This window comes from Pantherophis guttatus, chromosome 7 (genome assembly GCF_059756535.1).
Source record: "Pantherophis guttatus breed Tessera chromosome 7, ASM5975653v1, whole genome shotgun sequence".
In the NCBI taxonomy this organism is placed as follows: domain Eukaryota; kingdom Metazoa; phylum Chordata; class Lepidosauria; order Squamata; family Colubridae; genus Pantherophis; species Pantherophis guttatus.
Window position 1 is genome coordinate 34,538,291 of NC_142069.1, and position 22,191 is coordinate 34,560,481.

Genomic DNA, 22,191 nt, shown 5'->3' on the forward strand with positions numbered 1-22,191 from the left:
CACAGAAGCTCAGACACAAAAACTACTTATCATACCATATATTTCTTTGGAAGTTCTTTCATTGCAGTTTCACTGAACTCCATAATATTTAATCCTAAGTAAACATGTTTAAGATTGTGCTGTTATGAAACTGTTGAGTAATTCTGGTTTTGTTTAGTTTAACAATCCAGGAACTTTGTGAGTAAGGGAATGTGTGACCAAAAAAAGAAAAAGCAAAAAACAGAAACACCCTTCATTTCCTTATTTACTTAGACAAAAAAATAGGTTTTGGCATAATATACCCCGAATGAGGTAATCAACGAAGAATTAATTTGACAAACAGCAGGATCATCCTGGGGAACAGATTCAGAGTTGGCTACAAATTTTGTCTTCCATGAAGGAAAACAACAGAGTAGTAGGAACTACTGTGGACAGCAAACGGGGTTATATCATCATTGGGGCTGCCAAATAATTGTGGGGATATAACGGGAAGTACAAAGATGAATCAGAAGATGCTGGACAGGAGAAGTAGCTTTGAAAAAAGCCAGTTAGTGATATTTTCAGTTCTCTGCTATTCCCCTATACTGGGGAAGAGATGTTTAGCTTGAATGGATAAGTTGGGAGACTGAGAAAGGAGAAATTGGACAAAGCTCTGAACACAGTTTGGGGAAACATGTGGAATAAGAAGCACAATAGTACATAATAGGATATGTCACTTACCAGCTGAACCTAGAAGAGTGTCTGCAATAGAAAAGAAGAGGAAACAGACTTCTTGAGAGCATCGTCCTGTGAAATCCAGGTAAATTTTACATAGAATATCATGGTTACCTAGGCAGGAATAAGGTAAATGTCCAATATACAAGGGGTATTATATGACCTGTAATATTTCTATCAGTTCTCTGGATGAGTCTAGTTGCCCAAATGTGAAAATGTATATGCTTTTTTTATCAATGAGGCAGTAGTTCAAGTGGTTAGAGGAAGGGAGAGAGAGAATCTTTGAATAGATCTTCTGTACATAAATGTTTAGATTCTGGACATATATAGGTTATCTATGTTATGAAATAACTATGCCTCTTTTGAGATATATCTGTAGGATAACAGACATTAAGTTTAACTCATTTCAGTCATTTATTCCTTCCAAAGCAACTTATTGCTTAACAATATGTACTCAATAATATATAAATTGTAAAAGTTATAAGCAGGGTTGAATCTGTCTGGATTTTATTACTTCTTTTGTTTACCAGAATTTATTTTATTTCACTTTAATTTATCTAATTTTTCTCTTTGTATCTTCATTTCATATAAAAGGGTTCATTTTTCAAAATCTAAAAATAAAAACCATTACAATAAAGGCAGCTACCAATTAACATTCACTCTTAGGTAAATGTGCATAGGCCTGTAGTCTAAGAAGCAATGAATATAGTAGGCAAACTAAAAGGCATAATTGTTGCCTGACTAGAATAAACTCTTTGGGATATCTAGTTGCTGATGCTGCCAAAACGAAAAGAAAAATTGAAGCTGCAAAGACAGACTTAGAGTACAGTAAGAACATGGAATGTACATGAAAAATCTCACACAATGATCCATAAATCAACTAGAGACTGAAATTTTAAAGTCACAGTTACACTATAACAATAGGAAGGATAATGGACTAAATCTATAAAAATCTATTTAAAAAGCATTAATTGATAATTCGAAGGAAAATTGGTACCAAATGTTATATAGATGTTACACCACTCCATCAATGATATTTTAAATGGACAAATCTTATAATAATGAACATTGGAAATGCCATGATACAGAAAGAACATTTTATCACATATAAAAAGGTAAAGGTTCCCCTCGCACATATGTGGTAGTCATTCCCAACTCTAGGAGGTGGTGCTCATTTCCGTTTCAAAGCCGAAGAGCCAGCGCTATCCAAAGACGTCTCTGTGGTCATGTGGCCGAAATGACTAAACACCAAAGGCACACAGAACTCTGTTACCTTCCCACCAAAGGTGGTCCCTATTTTTCTACTTGCATTTTTTTACGTGCTTTCGAACTGCTAGGTTGGCAGAAGCTGGGACAAGTAATGGGAGCTCACCCTCTTACGCGGCACTAGGGATTCGAACCGCTGAACTGCCAACCTTTCAATCGACAAGATCAGTGTCTTAGCCACTGAGCCACATATATATCATATATACATAAATACATATATATATACATACATACACACACACACACACACACACACACATATATATATACACATCACATATAGTGGACATGTAAAAAAATTCAAAAGTATTGGAAAGACATACATAGTATAATGCAGAAAATTTTGGATTTTTAATTTGAAATGAAACCACAATTATTTTTATTAGGCATTAATCTCAGAAAAAATAACAATTTCATGAGTTATATGTTATAGCAGCGAGAATAAACTGCTCAACTCTAGAAGAAAAACACAATCACAGCATGATCTGACTGGGAATTTAAACATGAAGAATATGCAGCAATGGCAAAACTAACAAGATACATGTACAATAGAAAACTAATTAAATTTAAGCAAGAACGGTTGCCATATATGCAATGTCTCATGCAGCATGGTAAATATAACCACTTACAATATGCCTTTTAAGGAGGCCTGAATGCTTACAAATGTTGCAAATGTAAAAAAAAAAGTGGGGAAACAGAAATCGATAAAGTTTTAAAAATTATTATTACTTTTTTTATTTCTCCCCCTCCCCCAATTTAGACTTAGGAACCTTTAATATCATGATTATCCAACTAAATTGTTACAGATGAAAATACCTAACCTGATATCTGTAAATATGTGTGCTTGTTTATATGTCATTGTGTGATGTCATTGTGTCACTTACCATTGGTTAGTACTTACCATTAGCCCCGCCTTCTCTGTATATAAGTTCTTGCTCCTCCCAGATTAGTGCCTGTCTAATTGTGTTCCTGAGGAAGAAAAGAAATAAATATTACTATTACAAGAAAGCCTACAGTCTCTTATATATGGGCCTAACCAGGATAACCAAACTAGCAACAAATTGGTAGCAAGAGGATGGTTTGGTAGGCCCAACCGAACATAAAGATGCAAGACTCACATAACGACAAAAGAAGACCTGCCACCAGATACATAACGAAAAGAATGGCAGCTCAACTAACTCCTGACAAATATACACCACTTGAAAATATTAAGAAACAAACGCAATTACAAGAAAATGAACTGCTAACACCAAACAAAGAAGATGAGGTAAAAAGAAAAATACTAGAATTAATAGAAACAACTACAGCTGAATCAAATCTGCTTGTGAAAATCCGCAGCATAATAAACGACCACGGAACAGCAGCAGATAACGAAAATAACAAACAAGAAAACTGCAAGGTAAGAAATTCAACCCCTGACTTCAAAAATGACACCAAAGATGGCGACAGCTTCCCGCCTTTTTCATGGCAGCCATCTTACCCACCTAATACCTCTAAAATGCCTGACCAATTACTAAAAGAATTCCAAACCTCAAACTACGAAATAAAAAACAAAACCTACCAAGAAGATGATTACCCGAGTCCAAAAACAAATAAAAAACAATTATTTAAACAAAACAAAGCTCAACCTACTGAAGTAGAAATAGACAATGCTATACAGGTGCTAACTGCAGCACTCGGGACTAAACTAACAATACCAAACAAACAACCAGAAAATGAAATAGAAAATTCTAAACTACCATCTACCAAAGGCCAAAAAGAAATAGACTGTCTAAAGAAAGGCCTAGCCACCCGAAGAAAGACAAGCTGGCAATCATACTTACCTACTGAAGAGCAGCTCCCTGAACAACCCGGCTCCATTGGCAATGGCGGCCCGCCTCAAGCTCCACTTACTGACGACCTCAGAGAAGACTCCCCGATGAGCAGAGCAGCACCCCAGGCATTCTTCAGTCACCAGAGGCCCTCCGGAAACAAAGCAGAGCAACAGAAGGCCGTCTGGGACTTCACCCCAGGAGCTGCAGACACAGGAACCTCCCTCATCGACTGCTGGAGAAAAATGAGGACTGAGCATGCCCAGAACGAGCCTGCAAAGAAAGAAGAAGGAAACATAAATACAAGTCAGCGCAACATAGAGATAAGTAAATACAGACATACATCTACCATACCCAGGCCTTATTGTGAGTATGCTAAGGTCTTAAATCATGGACAGCTACTAAACATGAATAACACCTCACTACACTCAGGGACAATACCTCCAGACTTTATAAAATTGAAATTAGATGGAAGCAACTTAATGGAATGGGATCAGTGTTTACAGATTGTATATATGAAAGAAAATATTTTATTTTTTATTGATAACCCACCAAATAAGCCTTGGACCTATGAAATAGACTGCCTCCACCACAAAGCATACTATATGTTAATTGTTTCTATTTCCCCAAGTATACTCCCCAGTATAGAGCATAATTTAACTGTATTTGAAGTATATCAAAAATTATTCAGACTGTTCTATAGCAAAAATGTAGCCACTACCACAAAAATCTCTAGGGAATTCTATTCTGCCAAACTAAAACATGATACATCCATGAGTGAGCATATCTTGAATTTAAACGCTGTAAGAGCAGACCTTATTCAAAGGGGAGAAACCATTTCTGACAACACCATGAAAAGCATTATAATTAACTCACTAGATCACAGCTGGGATAACTACATTACACTAATAGATAACCTAAGTATAGAGCAAATTACTTTAGAAAACCTTACCAATAAGCTTATTACTGAAGATAGACTTAGAAGAGAGCGATATACACAACAAAGAGAAGGTAGAAATCAAAGAAGGACTGATTTCAGGGCCAGAGACAGATACCCACATGAATGTCTCACATGTGGATCTGAAAGACATCAGAGTAGAGACTGTCCCAAGAATATAGAATACAGTGACTCATATAAACACAAGGATAGAAGAATACACTTTTTAGACAGAACCTCCCCAGATTACAGGTATAAGAGAAGAGAATCACCACACTCTAGAGAAAGACAAACATACAGAAATAACCCTAGAGAAAATAAGAAAGGATCACTATATGGAATAAGAAATAATAACACTTTGATATCTGATTCACTCAACACCTGGCTCATAGATTCAGGAGCCACATGCCATACAACTCATAATAGAGAAATATTAAGTAACTTCACTGAAAAGAAATATTATATTAAAGTAGCAAACCAAAATAGAGTCCTAGTGAGAGGAATAGGAGACACGCATATAAAAGGTATAGGAAAAATAGAGGGGGTACTATTTGTGCCCGAAATTCCAAATAACATATTGGCAACCCTAAAGTTAAGCTTAGACAATGCAATAGAAACCACTTTCAGAGGTGGAAAGGTATTCATGACTAAGAACAACAGAAACATAGGTAAACTATTTACAAATGATGGACTAACATACCTACTGCCACAAGATAACGAACTAGTCTATGCAAACTATCAATTAAGAAACAAAAAACCAAATTCAGATAGCCATGATGAAAATAATGATAAGAATGCATCAAACACTGATACTAATATGTCTGAAAATTTAAACAATGGAAAACCTATTCACGATAATTGTAGTCACTTACTCCACAGAAAGCTAGGACACGCGAGCTTTCCAGTCATACGAAAAATGTTAGAGTGTTCCGAAGATTTAAAAATAAAGAACTGTAAAAATTACTTAGAATGCTCTGTATGCAATTCTTCCAAAATTAAAAACAAGCCAAAACCCAAAAAAGCCACCCGCACCACACAATCAACCTTTCAACTAATTCATATGGATGTAGTAGGCCCATTAAAACCTTCAATTAAATACAAAAAAAGATACTTCCTGACCATAGTCGATGACTATAGTAGATTTGGTTTTGTATACACCCTTAACCACAAAAGTGAGGTTTTCAAAAAATTTAAGGAGTTCTTTAAAATGGTAGAAACACAATACAATACCAAAATCAAACAAATAATGACTGACAGGGGGTCGGAATTCCTATCCAACGAATTTTCAATTTGGCTAAAATCACAAGGAATATTGCACTTTAAATCTTGTCCATTTTCCCCATTCCAAAATGGAGTCTCTGAAAGGAAGAATGGTTTGCTACAAACCATGGTTAAATGTGTGTTAGATGATGCTGGTTTAAACCAGTCATTCTGGGCTGAAGCCCTTAATTATTCCAATTACACTATAAATCGCTTATGGTCCAGTACAATCAATAAGACCCCATACGAACTCATGTATGGAAGGAAACCAAAAATTGGGCATTTACACGTATTTGGTGTATCTGCTGATGTATATGTGCCCTCACAGTTAAGACGCAAAGGAGAGAAAGTATCCAAAAGACTGATATTTATGGGGTACGAATCAGGAACCAAGGGATATCGCTTCATTGATAAAAATAATCACTTCATTGTATCCAGATCTGCCGTGTTTCATGAACACATGAACTGGTCAAAATTACATCTCAATGAAATTTACCCAGAATCAAAAAATATTACACACACGCACGCAAAACATCACACATCAGATACGAACCCCAAATCCACATCTACTAACAGAATCAAATGCCCAGTAATAGTTAATGATGAATGGAAAAAAGGACACCCCACTTTGAAAGTAGATCAATTAACCGAAAAAGAAGCTAAGTATATGCATAGCGATGAACATCCCCAGAATAGGCCCATTAGATCCAATAGGGGCATAATTCCTAAAAGATTAGATGATTACGTACTGTCTATCCAAGCTAAACACCTGACTCCTAACACATATGATGACATACTTAAGCTACCCCTAGAAGAAAAAAGTAAGTGGGAGGAAGCAATGAAAAAAGAGATGGACAGTTTGAGAGAACTAAATGTATATACACCAACAGACCTGCCCACTGAGAAATCCCCTATTGGCACTAGGTGGATCTATAAAATCAAGGAGCTAGAGGATGGTAAATTCCTATACAAAGCCAGGTTGGTGGCTCAAGGCTTTGCCCAAAGATTTCCGGATGACTATGAAGACACTTATTCCCCAACCGTTAGATCAGAAAGCGTGAAAACAGCACTAGTGTTAGCTTCTATCTTAAATCTGGAAGTATATCAATTTGACGTGCAGACAGCCTATCTGCACGCTGATCTAGATAAAGAAATTTATGTGAAAGCACCCCCAGGAAAGGATACAAAAAAGGGAGAAATTTGGCTATTAAACAAGAGCCTTTATGGACTAAAACAGTCCGGTAAGCGGTGGTATGAGTGCTTATCAAAGATACTTAAAAATATGGGTTTTGTAGCTACTTCATCTGATTTTTGTTTTTTCACAAAAAAAAATAATGATTCTATTGAATATGTTTTGATTTATGTTGATGATATATTGTATTTTGGACACGACAAAATTAAATGTGATAATTTCGCTGAACAACTAGGCAAAAATTTCAACTTAAAAATATTAGGAAAGGTAAATAAGTATCTAGGAGTCCAAATTGACAAAACAGATAAGGGGTTCAAATTATCTCAGAAAGACAAGATTATGGAACTCATACAAAAATGTAATTTAATTAATTCAAAAATTTGTGATACTCCTATGTCAACTGATTTTTATAGGAATGTGTATAATGAGTACGAACCATTCAAGGATAACACGTTATATCGATCAATTATTGGGTCCTTATTATACATATCTAATTGGACCAGGCCTGATATCACCCTTGCTGTAAATTTGTTGTCAAGACATGTAAGCAATCCTAACTCATACCACTGGGAAGGAATTAAGAGGATTCTAAAATATCTAAAGTCTAGCATTGATATGTGCTTATTCTTAGAACCATTCATTTCTGAAAAACCAACTTTGACCTGCTACGCTGATGCTGATTGGGCTACTGATTCAAAAACCAGAAAAAGTACTTCTGGATATGTTTTTCTTATAAATGGCTGTGCGGTGCACTGGTACACAGGCAAACAGAATTTAATTGCCACTTCCACAGCGGAAGCCGAATATGTTTGTTTATCCAAAGCGGTCAACAATCTAACTTGGTTCGATGACTTGTTAACCAATGTGTGGGATGAACCTGTTTATCCAATTATTATCAATGAGGACAATAAGGCAGCAATTGATATATCAGCTTCCGAAGCAATAGGTCAACGATCTCGACATATCGATATAAAATATAAACATGTAAGACAACTGTCAAGTATAGGATTTATTAAAGCTATCCATTGCAATACTAGTGAACAAATTGCTGATATCCTCACTAAGCCATTGCCAACCAAACAACATATGTATTTGACTTCCAAACTTGATGTGCATATATAATCTTAATAACCCACCATTAGTTAGGTATTTTAGAGGGGGATTTGTTACAGATGAAAATACCTAACCTGATATCTGTAAATATGTGTGCTTGTTTATATGTCATTGTGTGATGTCATTGTGTCACTTACCATTGGTTAGTACTTACCATTAGCCCCGCCTTCTCTGTATATAAGTTCTTGCTCCTCCCAGATTAGTGCCTGTCTAATTGTGTTCCTGAGGAAGAAAAGAAATAAATATTACTATTACAAGAAAGCCTACAGTCTCTTATATATGGGCCTAACCAGGATAACCAAACTAGCAACATAAATGAACAGCAGCCATAAAAGAAATCACTTTTCTGCAATGACAAATTGGCTGAAAATCCAATAAAATAGAGCATAACATTTGCACTCCCTTTGTAATCTTTGCTTTTGCTATTTTTTTTTCTTTTTATCTTGCTAACTGGAAACAGAACATAATATTAGGGCAGTAAAAAAGATAAATAACTACTATTGTCAATGGTGCAGACAAATATGAAAAAAACTGGATAGATTTTAAAAAAAAGATTTGTAATGTGTAAATCAAGGATAGCAACAGCTATTTTCAAACAACTGAAATACAGAAATTTAGCTCCATCCCATTTTTGTATATTCTCTATATACCCAACAGTTCCTCATACTGTCTCTAGAACTTCTACTCCTGGCCACTACAGGAGCTTAAGATCTGAGAAGAGAACCTGTTTGGCACCCTGAAAGGCTCTCGCTCACTCAAGTCCCGTTCATACATCTTGCAAGTCACTACGATGTGAAATTAATCAATGTTAAATTAATTAAATTATTATATCATTAGGACCAAAGAGATGGCATCTCAGAGGTCTGGAAGTAAGACTTTGTAACCACAATAAATCTAATAGTTTTATTTTAAAGGGAATGGCAAGTAAGAGTTGTTTTAAAATTTCTTAGTCCTTCCAGTTCAGATGCTGATGGTAAGTTCAATAAGCAACTTCATTATATTACCTTGGGGGGGGGGCAACATTGCTTGGAATTTTGCTGGACAGCTCCATTTGAGTGGATTTCGGTATAACAGAGTTGAAAGGGGCCTTGGAGATCTTCTAGTCCAAACCCCTACTCCAGCAGGAAATCCTATTTCAATCTCTTCTTAAAACATCCAGTGTTGGAGCATCCACAACTATGGGAGGAAAGTCATTCCATTGATTAATTGTTCGAACTGTCAGAAAATTTCTTCTTAGTTCTAGGTTGCGTCTCTCCTTGATTAGTTTCCATCCATGCTTCTTGTCCTGTCTTCAGCTGCTTTGAAGAATAGGTTGACACCCCTCCCCCCTCTTCTTCTTTGTGGCAGACCCTTATTGGAACACTGCTATCATGTGATCCTTAGTCCTTCTTTTCATTAAACTAAACATACCCAATTCCTGCAACTGGTCTTCATATGTTTTAGCCTCCAATCCCCTAATCATCTTTGTTGCTCTTCTTTGCACTCTTTCTAGAATCTCAACATCTATTTTACTTTGCAGTAACCAAAAGTGGATGCAATATTCCAAATGTGCTATTACCAGGGCATTATAAAGTGGTACTAACACTTCACATGATTTTGATTCTATCCCTCTGTTAATGCAGTTTAGGACCGTGTTGGCTTTTTGGCAACTGCAGTACATTGCTGATTCATATTTACCATATTTTTCAGAGTATAAGATGCTCCTGACTATAAGACGTGCCTACCTTTTTTGGGGAGGAAAACTAGAAAAAAAAATCTGCCTCTGCCTTCCAGCAGTTTGCCTCCTTGCAGCAAATAGCAAACAGCAAAGGCCAGAAATGGGGTCGGAGACAGCAATAGGCAATGGCAATCCCTGCAGCCTGAAACACCTGATGGTCAGGAGGCCGATCCAACGACAATCAGCTGCTTGTGCTAATCAGGCTGTGCTGAAGCTGAAACTGAAACTGAAACGGGCTGTTTGCTGTTTGCTGCAAGGAGGCAAATTGCTTGGAGGCAGAGGCCAAAGGGTGGGGGCCAGCAGGTGGGCGGGATTACATTTGTTGTATAAAATGCATCCAAATTTTCACCCTCTTTTACGGGGGAAAAAAGTGTGTCTTATACTTCGAAAAATACCATAAGTAATTGTTCACTGGGATTCCAAGAGCTCACAGTTACCATGATTGAGCCATGTACTGCCTATTCTATATCTGTGCATTTGGTTTTTCTTGCCTAAATTTGGAACCTTACTTTTCATACCATTGCATTTCATTTTGTTAGATAGGGCCCAGTGTCCAAGTCTGTCGAGATCCTTCTGTGTCTGGAGCTTATCTTCTGGAATGTTGGCTCTTCCTGCTATCTTGGTGTGGTCTGCAAATTTAATGAGTTTCCTGTCTATTTCCTTTTCTAAATCATTGATGAAGATATTGAAGACTACTGGGCATTAGACAGAGCCTTGGGGTATCCCACTGCATACTTCCCTCTGTGTAGATGCAGTTTCATTAAAGACTACTCATTGAGTGCAGTTGGTCAGCCATTTATGAATCCATCTGGTGGTGATGCTGTCTAACCCACATTTTTATATCTTATCAAGTAGTAGATTGTGGTCTACTTTATTAAATGCCTTCCTGAAGTCCAAATAAATTATATCCACAGCATTTCTCTGGTCCACTAATTTTGTCACATTGTCAAAGAATGCAATAAGATTTGTCTGGCATGATCTGTTTTTAACAAACTCTTGTTGGCTTCTGGTTATGACTTTGTTTCCATGCTCTAACTGCTATTATGTCTCTCTCTGTGATGTCATAAATGGAGTCATACTCAACTACATGGAGAGGACTGCAAATAAGACAAATACATTTTTTTAAAGCCTTCAATTTTAAATTATAAATAGTAAAAAAGGAAAATAGCATAGTAATCCAAATAAAACTACCTAACTAGGTATGATGGCATATTATAATCAATAGAAATTGAATGTGTATTGTTACAAAGATTAGGGAGGAAGATTGGTCTCACAAGGGCCTAAAAATGTAATATGTGGAATTTTTGTTTGAAGGTTTACCATTTACATTTTATAGAATCTATAGTCAAGAAGATTTTTTTTTCCAGATATGAGAGAGTTTATTTTTGCCTTTTATATCCTCAATGGAGAAAGAGTTGAGATATTTTATCTCATAGGACTGAGTCAGTAAAGGGAAGGGAGCTGTTAGATTGCCTCCACTTTCATTTATTTGACCTATGAGATTTGTGCTACAATTTCAGCCTTTTGATATAATAAACTTTGATCTGTCTCTGCTGGGAGAAAATGATCAGGCATTTTCATTACCAATTTAATATAAAAAGGGATAGCAGTTTATTTAGAAAGAAGAATGTTCAATTATTAATAAGAATTGGCAGAAAAAGTCACTAAGGATAATACCAGTGAAATATAGTACTGTACAACAAATGGATTAAGAAAAATCTTCAGCAGCTTGTAGAAAATCAGTGAGCCTGTCCATATTTCACATGAGAGAGATGTTCACAAATCTTGCTGTAAAAAAATATTGCTATATAATTCCTCCTGTATAATGTTACCAAAAACATTTTTAGGTCAACTTGTAAGCCACTGTGCAATTTTTATTTCAGAGATCATGGTACCTGCTTCCACTTAATCTGTCTAAAAGTCCGACATTAGGATCAAAGATATATTGCATACTTAAGCATTTGTCAATAATCAAATTTCCAAAACTTTTTTTTAACTCACTTACTTCTTTCCTGTAATTATTTAATGTAACTTTCAGGCATGAAGATATGCTAAAGGCTGGGGAGAGGGAGATGCGAGTGTTGATGAGAAAAAAAAGTCATAATATTAGAAAGATGTAACATCATTAATCTAAAAACTGTGAAACTTCCACCGTGCACTTGCAGGATGGGAAAGCATGAAATAAATTTTAATGTTCCATTGAGCATTAAATCTTCTTAAACTATAGCTGGACTCCCCAATTTGGAAAAGTGCTCACCTTTGTTCATATTTGAGTCAATTCCCATTAAGTCCTAAGAGTATTCAGAAGAGAGGCTATGATGATTTCTAGGTCATTAAGTAATGCAAATCATACTTAATTGGAAGGATAATTTAAGTTTTTCAAAGCTTACCATAAGTAATTGACACATGAATTCTACATGAAATATCCACTTTTTCATTTCTCATATGAGAACTTAGTTTATAATGATATAAACCTTGTGAATTATTACCAGTAATCCTGAAAGTACTGGGGTTTCTTTTAATCCTCTGCAATTTAACAGAACTAACAGAATTACCACAACTGCTTACTGACTGCCAGAAGCCCTCGTTATAGCAATCATCAGATATCCATAATAATGCAAAATCGGTCACAGTTCAACCCATGGAACCTATATAAACACAGATGGCCATCCAGCTGTTTTGGCACTAAGACAGAAGGGGATTGCCATTGTCTTGGATGGGTTCCTAATTTTCCAATGTAGCCTAAAGTCTGGGAATTTCTTCGTAATTCTTATTTAATTATAGTCAGCTGCTCAGCTTTTTCAAGATGGCTAAGGCGGGCTGGGGTGCTGCCACCAGTTGTGATCAGCTGTACTGTACACCCAGCTCAACAAAAGTCAAATGTGAAATGCAATAATGACATAGTCATTTTCACAGCCACAATTATGCTACTCCATTGGAGGAAAAACAGCAAAAGATCATCTGGTATTTAGTGTTACAATATAGTTCAGTGCTTAAGAACATCCTGATCTTGAAGAGAATTGTCTTATTCCGCAACATAAGAGACTATTTCATGATGCAAGCTTCATCTTTACACACTTGTGTACATCATTGAGACATCAGTACAAAATGTCTATCCCAGACTCTGCCCGTCAGTCTTTCAGTTGTGCTTGGTGACCCTGAAAGAGAGCAGTTTTTGGTGTAGAAATAACTGTCAGCTCTAAACAGAGAATGCTGGCTTTTGGCTTGCTTCTCTCAGGGTCTAGTCCTTGGCTCACTGCAGTGAACCAGACAAGCAGGATAGGATTAGAGATAGGGTGGCACTTTGCCTTCTAATCCAATAATTGTGTCAACCAAGAAGAAATAGAGAAAGATTAACCTTCCCTTGCAATTATTTTAGTTCCTTATTAGGACACAGATTGTTGTATTGGCTCCAAGGAATTTAAGGAATGGGAAGACTTACATACATGAGCCACATACATCTTTCTTTAAGACATATTTGTGAAAACTAACAGAACAAATGGAGTCACTATGTTACTAATATGTCAATTGTCTAATGACCTTTATCCAGTAAGATCAAATTTCACTAAATTGGGAAAAATTATTTGGCTGGGAAAATTACATCTGGCTGGCATCATATAGCAGGTTTTAAGGGCGTTTTATTCATTCTCTCTTTAGTGATCTCTACAACTTGCTATTTTTTTCTAAGGTAAAAATTATCCAAAAATATAATTCCTCATGTGTTGAATATAACTGTGTAGCCTAGCAAGGACTTATATTGCGTTGTCCTAAAAGTTCTTTTTCAAGAGGCAATTGGACTTTCTTCTTTTTCTTTGAAGATGTTTCGCTTCTCATCCAAGAAACTCAGAGAAGAAACTCAGAGAAGTTTCTTGGATGAGAAGTGAAACATCTTCAAAGAAAAACAAGGAAGTCCAGTTGCCTCTTGAAAAGTAACTATATAACTTTTGGGACAACCATGACCTGGATGACTGAGAATCTCCATAGACATTTAACTTGTATTGTGTTATTTCTGCTTCTTTGAATTAGCTTTCTTTTCTCTTTTCTCTTTTCTCTTTTAAAAGAAACTTGGAATTGGATTATATTTTCTTGACCTAGAAGATGAAGGTTCTGACCAAGCCCATCATAGGTGTTCTCCCACTTCTTCTCTTGTTCCACTCCCTGCCCAACAGCCTTTGTAAGAAGGAGTTTCTGGATCAGATTCAGGAGTGGGACTACAGAGACGGAGGTAAGTGGTGCAATAAGGCAAGAAAACAGCAGTTGTGGAACATTAGATGACTCACATTCTTGAGGGAGGAAGGCTATCTATGTTTGCTTGTTTAACCCTCTAAAGAATTCATGAGCACAGATTGTTCTGTATTAATACAAATATGAATGTTTTTGTAAGGTACTGAATGACTCCTTTATTTTTACAATCTGAATACAGAACACTAAACTACAAACAAATGCAAGATGAAAATGTTATCCATGTATGTCTGGTATTATAACAATATAAACAAAGTAATAATATAATTTCTAAATTCAATCAGTTTTCCAAATCACATAATCAGGTCCGATAAAACAAATGAATCAATTTGAATTTATCTGCCAATTTTATGATCTTTTCTCCTACACAAAAAGTCTTTGCCCAGATCAGATCTTTTCAGATTGGATCAACTGAACTCAACAATCCAGTTCAGAGATCCATCATTCTAGTGAGATTTAACCTGATTTGCACACTTTTAGAATGTAATATAAAGGTTGAGAGAAGAGCACGTATCTTTCAAAATTCTCCATCAAATGCTGATGATTAATTTCTCCAAAGTTCTCCATGACAAATAAGAAAACTCTAAAATTTCTTAATAGCATATCTCATGCTCATTGGGCCACAATGAAAAAATAATTTCATTATATTGTCCCTTAGAAATAAAAGGGAGCTGGCTGTAGACTCAGGAAATAAATGGAGGGGTATTTACTCAATCTCTGGGCCCTTTATAAAATAAGTGCAAAAAAGCTACATCAGCAATCTACATTTCTCCAAAATGCGCCTTTGAAATAATCTGTGAATTAAGTTTTATCAAATACCATAGGTGCGGGGGTAGGGAATCCAAATATTTTTTTTCTTCTCATCACTATTTTCATGCTGTAATGAAAGTTCTCATACAATAATTGCAACAGTTAAGCCACGGCCCCTGCATTTTTTCCTTGAAACGGTTGGGTTGTCTTTCCTCAAAGGATTCTCATTGCTTTTCTGAAATATTGCATATCTCCAGTATCTTGCAAGTGGACAAACAAAAATATTACTCCAATTTGTATTGTCAGTACAATTATTACTGGGATGTATTTCAGGCAAAATCTACCACATTCATTTAGCCCCGCGGTGGCTCAGTGACTAAGACGCTGAGCTTGTCGATCAAAAGGTCGGCAGTTCAGCGGTTCAAATCCCTAGTGCCGTGTAACAGGGTGAGCTCCCGTTACTTGTCCCAGATTCTGCCAACCTAGCAGTTCGAAAGCACGTAAAAAATACAAGTAGAAAAATAAGGACCACCTTTGGTGGGAAGGTAACAGCATTCTGTGCGCCTTTGGCATTTAGTCATGCCAGCCACATGACCACAGAGACATCTTCAGACAGCGTTGGCTCTTCGGCTTTGTAACAGAGATGAGCACCATCCCCTAGAGTCAGGAATGACTGGCACATATGTGTGAGAGGAACCTTTACCTTTACCTTTATACTGCATTAGGCTGGTGCTTTTTGGAGAGTTAGAGGTTCGGACATTCCTATATATGCTTATACTTTTGAAAGTACCTAATCAAGACTGTTCTCTTCATTTTTATTCTTTGAAATGTGTAAACTCATCTCCAGCAATGAAGCATGGACAGTTCCCCTCCCTTACTAAAAAGCTTAAACACAAGAAGAGTTGTCTCCATAGAAACCCTATCTCAGTTGGCCAGCTTTTCCAACTTTTATGCAGACATTGAGATAGGAGTGCTGGAACATACTGGTGCACTAAAGATAAAAACCTCTAATGTTGGGAGAAAGCTAAAAAGAAACATCCATTTTTCTGTAGCTTTTGATTACCTTAACTTACCCTATCTCTATATAAATCCATAGTGCCCATCTTTCCAAAAATCAGACTAACAAAAATAAGTATAGAAAATTAGCACTGCCTATCCAAATATCATTCAAGCATAACATTACACTAATTTTTAAACTTTTAAATTTAAAGTTAGCAAAAGGGAGTGCATATGAACACAATATTTAAAAAATAATGGTAGTGATATTTCAGAAGTAGTCAAAATGCATTACTGTAATAAAAACATTAAACCTTAGTAGGTTTCTAAATGATGGCAATAAATGTGGTTAGTGTGGGGTTTTGGTGGGAGATATGTACATCCTCAATGAAATCAAAGCCTAATGCAGGTTTGCCATACCTGTTTACTCTTGTTTCCTTCCAAAAATTGACAGGAACTCTAGTTCCCAGAAGCCAGCAGTACAAACTTGGCAATCTGCAGGAGTACAGAAGAGAAGTCGACAATGGATCAGCCACCCACATTTCTAAAAAGTCTAAAAAAATTTTTTTTTCTAAAGCTAATCTCAGAAAACTGAAAGAAATCTTGCACATATGTATGAAGAAAATACACTGCGCAAAAAAATAAAGGGAACACAAGCAGAAGACATCTAAGAACTGAATGAATGAAATAGCCTTATTAAATACTTTGTTCATTACATACAGTAGTTTTGTGTTCCCTTTAGTTGTTTGAGCAGTGTATAAACGACTGTATGTAAAGAACAAAATATTTAATAAGGCTATTTCATTCATTCAGATCTCAGATGTCTTCTGCTTGTGTTCCCTTTATTTTTTTGAGCAGTATAGTTTAACAGAGAGGTCTCATTTAGCATTCTGCTTTCTCTCCCTGCCTCCATTCCCAGTGAGGGGTCCTTGGTGCTCTCTGTGCTTGTTTGCTTTCTTGCAGATGTTTCATTGCTCAAAGTAGGTAACATCATCAGTGATGGTTTGGTAATGAAATGTCTGCAAGAAAACAAGCAAGCTCAAAGAGCACCAAAAATCCCTCATTTCAACCCTGAGCTACAAATATTCTCCTTTATTGGTCCCCTCCCAGTATTGGCCATAAGCAGGACTTGAATAAAATATACCTGTATTGCAGATTACACTATTTAAAGTTGTTCTTTAATTCACAAAAGTAGCTGTGTATTGATAGTTGATAAGAAAACTATTTTGTTTCCGAGTCTTTGTTTTTCCCTGCATGAAATCATGTCAATTTTGGTTCTTTAGCTGACAAGGTCAACGTTCAAGGCACCAAGAGCATCACACGCCTACTGGAGAAGTGGGGGAACAGCATCTTTTGGCAAATAAAGTTCTCTTTGTTAAGTCACCCTGACACCCTGCTGCCAGAACTGTCTAGGTAAGAATAAGAGATTGGCAGTTCATCACTCTATATAAGAGAATAGAATAGAATTCTTTATTGGCCAAGTGTGATTGGACACACAAGGAATTTGTCTTGGTGCATACGCTCTCGGAGTACATGAAAGAAAAGATATATTCGTCAAGAATCATAAGGTACAACACTTAATGATAGTCATAGGGAAACAGTCAATATAAATCTTAAGGATACCAGCAACAAGGTTACACTCATAAGTGGGAGGAGATGGGTGATAGGAACAATGAGAAGATTAATAGTAGTGCAGACTTAGTAAATAGTTTGACAGTGTTGAGGGAATTGTTTGTTCAGCAGAGTGATAGCGTTCAGGAAAAAAATGTTCTTGTGTCTAGTTGTTCTGGTGTGCAGTGCTCTATAGCATAGGTTTGAGGGTAGGAGTTGAAACAGTTTATGTCCAGGATGTGAGGGGTCTGTAAATATTTTCACAGCCCTCTTTTTGACTCGTGCAGTATATAGGTCCTCAGTGGAAGGCAGGTCGGTAGTAATTGTTTTTTCTGCAGTTCTAATTATCCTCTGAAGTCTGTGTCTATCTTGTTGGGTTGCAGAACCAAACCAGACAGTTATAGAGTTGCAGATGACAGACTCATTAATCTGTCCTTCTGTAGAAAAGACTACATTAACATTGATGTGGAGATTCTGTGGCTCACACCTATTGCTGGTGAATTGCAGCTCCAGACTTTTCTTGCCATTGGTCCATGAGAAATTGGGGGGGGGGGTTTGTTTCACTTTCCACTTGCATGAGACACGTTTCACTTTTATGTACCTCCATGAGGACAAAATGAGTTTCAGCTATCAATTATCATGTCTTCTGGTGGAACCACAATACTCTGTAGTTAGCGTATGCATTTATGTGTGTGTGTTTTCTAGAAATAAAAACAACAAATATAATGCTATAATAGAAATGTGTAATGTGTTTAGAATTATGCTGGCATCTATAAGATTTGCCTAAAAGAGAATAGGTACAAGCTTGAGCAGGACAGAAAAAGCAAGACAGTTCTTTTGATCTCATCAACTGACTTCTGAGTAAATGCGGGAAGAATCAGGCTGCATCTCTGATAGATAAATCTAAACAGGCTTAGACAGTGATGCTTCAGCTTAACAAATGAGTTAGACTTCTAAAGATCAAGAGATAAGTGATGGTCTATCCACCAGAAAGCAAGAAATTGCTGTTCATCATTCTAAAGTAGCTGTACAAAGCTGAGAAAAATAGAGAGAGTGGGGTGGGGTAGGTAGGATTGGATGCAGGTTATATGAGAGTGGAGCAGGAGGACGGGTTCCCATTGACAACAAATAAATTACTGCACTTACCTCTTTTTAAATAAGAAGGATGTAATTTTTAATGTTAGAAAAGATGAGTGCTATTTGCTTATCTTCTGAAACATTTATGGTGTCAGTTGTAAGCATGCTTCCCTGTGTAAGATATGCTCTTAAAGTAAATGCAAAGTGGTAGTTAAGTGTACAGGAGTCTCTAAAGGATTTTAAATGTCATGCTAAATACATAATAAAATGCCTATCCTAATCCATTTTCCAAAGATTAAAGATGTATTCAGCACGAGTCTCCCTCTCTCTCTCACACACACACTTTTTCTTTCATACAGCCATACACACAGATACTGAATATACTATTACCTGGGCTGACTGATATCAGGAGTCAGGCATAAACACAAACAGAATATAAAGTAAAAAAAAATCCTTTATCAGACAGATTAATTCAAGCAAATTATGATCCATAAAAAAATATCAACATAATTGTTTCTCTTTGCTTGTTGTTTAAAATGAATATCAAATCAATAAAATACCATTGGTCTATGTAATGTTGCTGAAATAACATAAATGAAGCACTTCAACATTCAAATGATCCTCTATCAATTATTATTAATTTTAGAATTAATTTGTTTCAGATTGCTAATACTAATCACGTGAAGGAGAATGTGGTCTATTTTAATATAATTAGCTTCAAACTCTAATAATTTATACCAATATATGTATCTGCAGTTCATGACATATATCTGCAGTATTCAAATACTTTGCACTGTTGGTAGTTTAGACATCTTTAATGCTGAATTTGAATTGTCCTATTCAGTGTCATGCATATTCATATAAACAATATTATTTAGGGATTTTATTTTCTGTCAGTGAATGTATCTTCTGCTTTGGTATCAAAACATTTTGCATTTAGCATACAGCTGCATATTAACCTATAATATTTTAAATATTTGTCTATGTTACGCTTTTAAAGTAAGTTTAATGTACAATGTGCCCCACCTTTCAAAAGATTTGGTTGCTTCCTTGGTGGTAAAGTATATCTAAATCTGTTACAAATCAAAAGGCCCAACCAGTGTAAGCTTTGGTGGATCTCAGAGGAAGTCTAATAATTTATTTATTTAATTTATATACCGCCCTTCTCCCGGAAGGACTCAGGGCGGTGTCCAGCCAAAATAAAACACACAGATATAAAATTTAAAAACAATTTAAGAAATACTAAATAATTTGGCCCATATCTAATTAAAATAAAACTACCCATTTTGGACATTTAAAAGTTAAAAGTTAACGATTAAAAATTTAAAAATTAGACCAGCCCGGCTTGTTGGAATAAAAGCATCTTGAGGGCCCGGCGGAAGGTGTGTAAGTCAGGAATCCTCCGCATCTTGGGGGGCAATTCATTCCAGAGGGCAGGAGCCCCCACAGAGAAGGCTCTCCCCCTGGGGGTCGCCAGCCGACATTGTTTGGCCGACGGCACCCGGAGGAGCCCCTCTCTGTGGGAGCGAATTGGCCGGTGGGAGGCTATTGGTAGCAGAAGGCGGTCTTGTAAATACCCAGGTCCTAAGCCATGGAGTGCTCTGAAGGTGGTAACCAATATCTTGAATCGCACCCGGAGGACCACCGGAAGCCAGTGTAGCTCACGCAGGAGAGGTGTTACATGGGAGCACCATGATGCTCCCATAATCACCTGCGCGGCCGCATTCTGGACCAGTTGGAGCCTCCGGGTGCTCTTCAAGGGGAGCCCCATGTAGAGAGCATTACAATAGTCCAGGCGGGAAGTGATGAGGGCATAAGTGACCGTGCGTAGGGAGTCCCAATCCAGAAAGGGATGCAACTGGCGGATCAGGCGAACCTGATAAAAAGCCCCCCTGGCCATGTTCTTCAAAGTCTGTAGTCAGACTTTGCCACTCTTATCGCCACTAGGTAGGTCTTAATATGAGACCTCACCAGTGTTTGGTCAGATTCGGACCGGCTGGCCCTCCAACCGCTCTCTAGGAGTCTTTTCTGGCGCTTCATTTCCCTCAGCTCCTCGGAAAACCAGGGAGCCACCTGGGATCGGTACCAGGTCAGAGGCCGCAAAGGCACGACGCAGTCCAAAGCTCCAGCGGCCGCCCTATCCCAGGCGGCCACCAGGTCTTCAGCTGCATCATGAGCCAGAACCTCAGGGAATGGCCCAAGCTCCGTCTGGAACCAACTAGCAAAAAAAAAAATGGATGTTTTTTCCTGTCAAAAGCTAACCAGTTATCCAGAGGAATTGGATTACATCTCCCTGTCTAAATTGTTAGTGCCATACTGGCTAGGAGTGGCAGAAATTGCAGTCTGCCATATCTGAAGAGTTCCAGGAAGGGAAAGGCTGCCCTGATCTTGTTGATAACTTTATCATAAACTGTGACATATGCTTTATTGCAGTATGCCATTGCTTGTCAATAGATTGCTATGGTTTCTGTTGAATACTGATCTGTACACCACCTCATGATACTTTTTTAAATCTGCAGCCTCCGCCCTGCTTCAGAAGCAATTGATAATCTCCTGAAACAAGTAGCTTCAATAAAGTCAAGATTGGCAGAACTGAATGAGAGGCTTAGGATCATAGAAAGAGCTCCGTTTGTTATCCGCTACAAGGCCAGAAGGAGTCAAAAGCTTTCTAATCTCCAGCTGCAAAGACTACCAGAGAAGAGGACCCATGCATGGAGGCGAGCTCAGAGGGATTAATTTGTTTTTTATGAAGGAAGAAGACTAGCAATTCCTGAGATTTTTAAGAAACCACACAATAAAAGCCTGATTAAAAGGACACAGGTTTAACGCCAATTCACTGAAGATGCTTCTCCTCACAAGTGCTTTTTGAACTTGTGACTTCTTGCTATTTGAAAAAATAATTCCTTCTTCCTCTTCAACTGATATTTTCAACCCTATTTCTAAATTCAGTGGAGCACCATTTCTATAGAACACAAACAAACAAAAATCTCCAGTCTTTAGGCTGGTCCATGTAGCCCATGAAGTCTCAAGAAACCTCCTTTCCCACTGTGAGTTTTTAATACATATAAACAGTGTATTCAGATTTGAAATTTTGATGTATCAACATTCAATTCAATTTTGTACTTCAAAATTATTGATTTGATTTTGATTTGCTTTGAGATTCAAGTTTTAAAAAACAATTCTAAAAGTCAGCATTCTTTAGAAAGAGAATAGACAGATGGCTGTTATGAGAAGCAAAAAAAGGTCAGGAAAGTTTTGCAAGGGAATCAAATGGTTGTGAAACTGATCTGCTGAACCTTTGGGAAGAATGTTTGACTGTGGTTTTCTGATTAAAGGACTGTACTTTTGTTTGTTGAACGTATGTCTGAGGAGGGAGCTTATAATTGTAGCTGATTCAATGATCAGATGAGAGCAAGCAGAGTCACATTCCTCAGCTAGCAGCTCATTCTTAGCTAATACACTTTGGAAAAAGGACATAGAGCTAGGACCTTTCAACCACAACAAGAAGCAACAGAACTAACAAAAA

General features: G+C 37.0%; 1 protein-coding gene across 1 annotated transcript; it reads left to right on the forward strand.

Moving 5' to 3' along the window:
- The first annotated feature begins 400 nt into the window (after positions 1–400).
- Positions 401–21,480, forward strand: LOC148112804 (uncharacterized). The gene is made up of 4 exons (XM_087873923.1): positions 401–778; positions 14,051–14,214; positions 17,261–17,390; positions 21,185–21,480. Exons 2-4 carry the CDS (start codon positions 14,088–14,090, stop codon positions 21,399–21,401), a joined length of 474 nt encoding a protein of 157 aa, XP_087730049.1. The 5' UTR covers positions 401–778; positions 14,051–14,087; the 3' UTR covers positions 21,402–21,480.
- Positions 21,481–22,191: the final 711 nt, after the last annotated feature.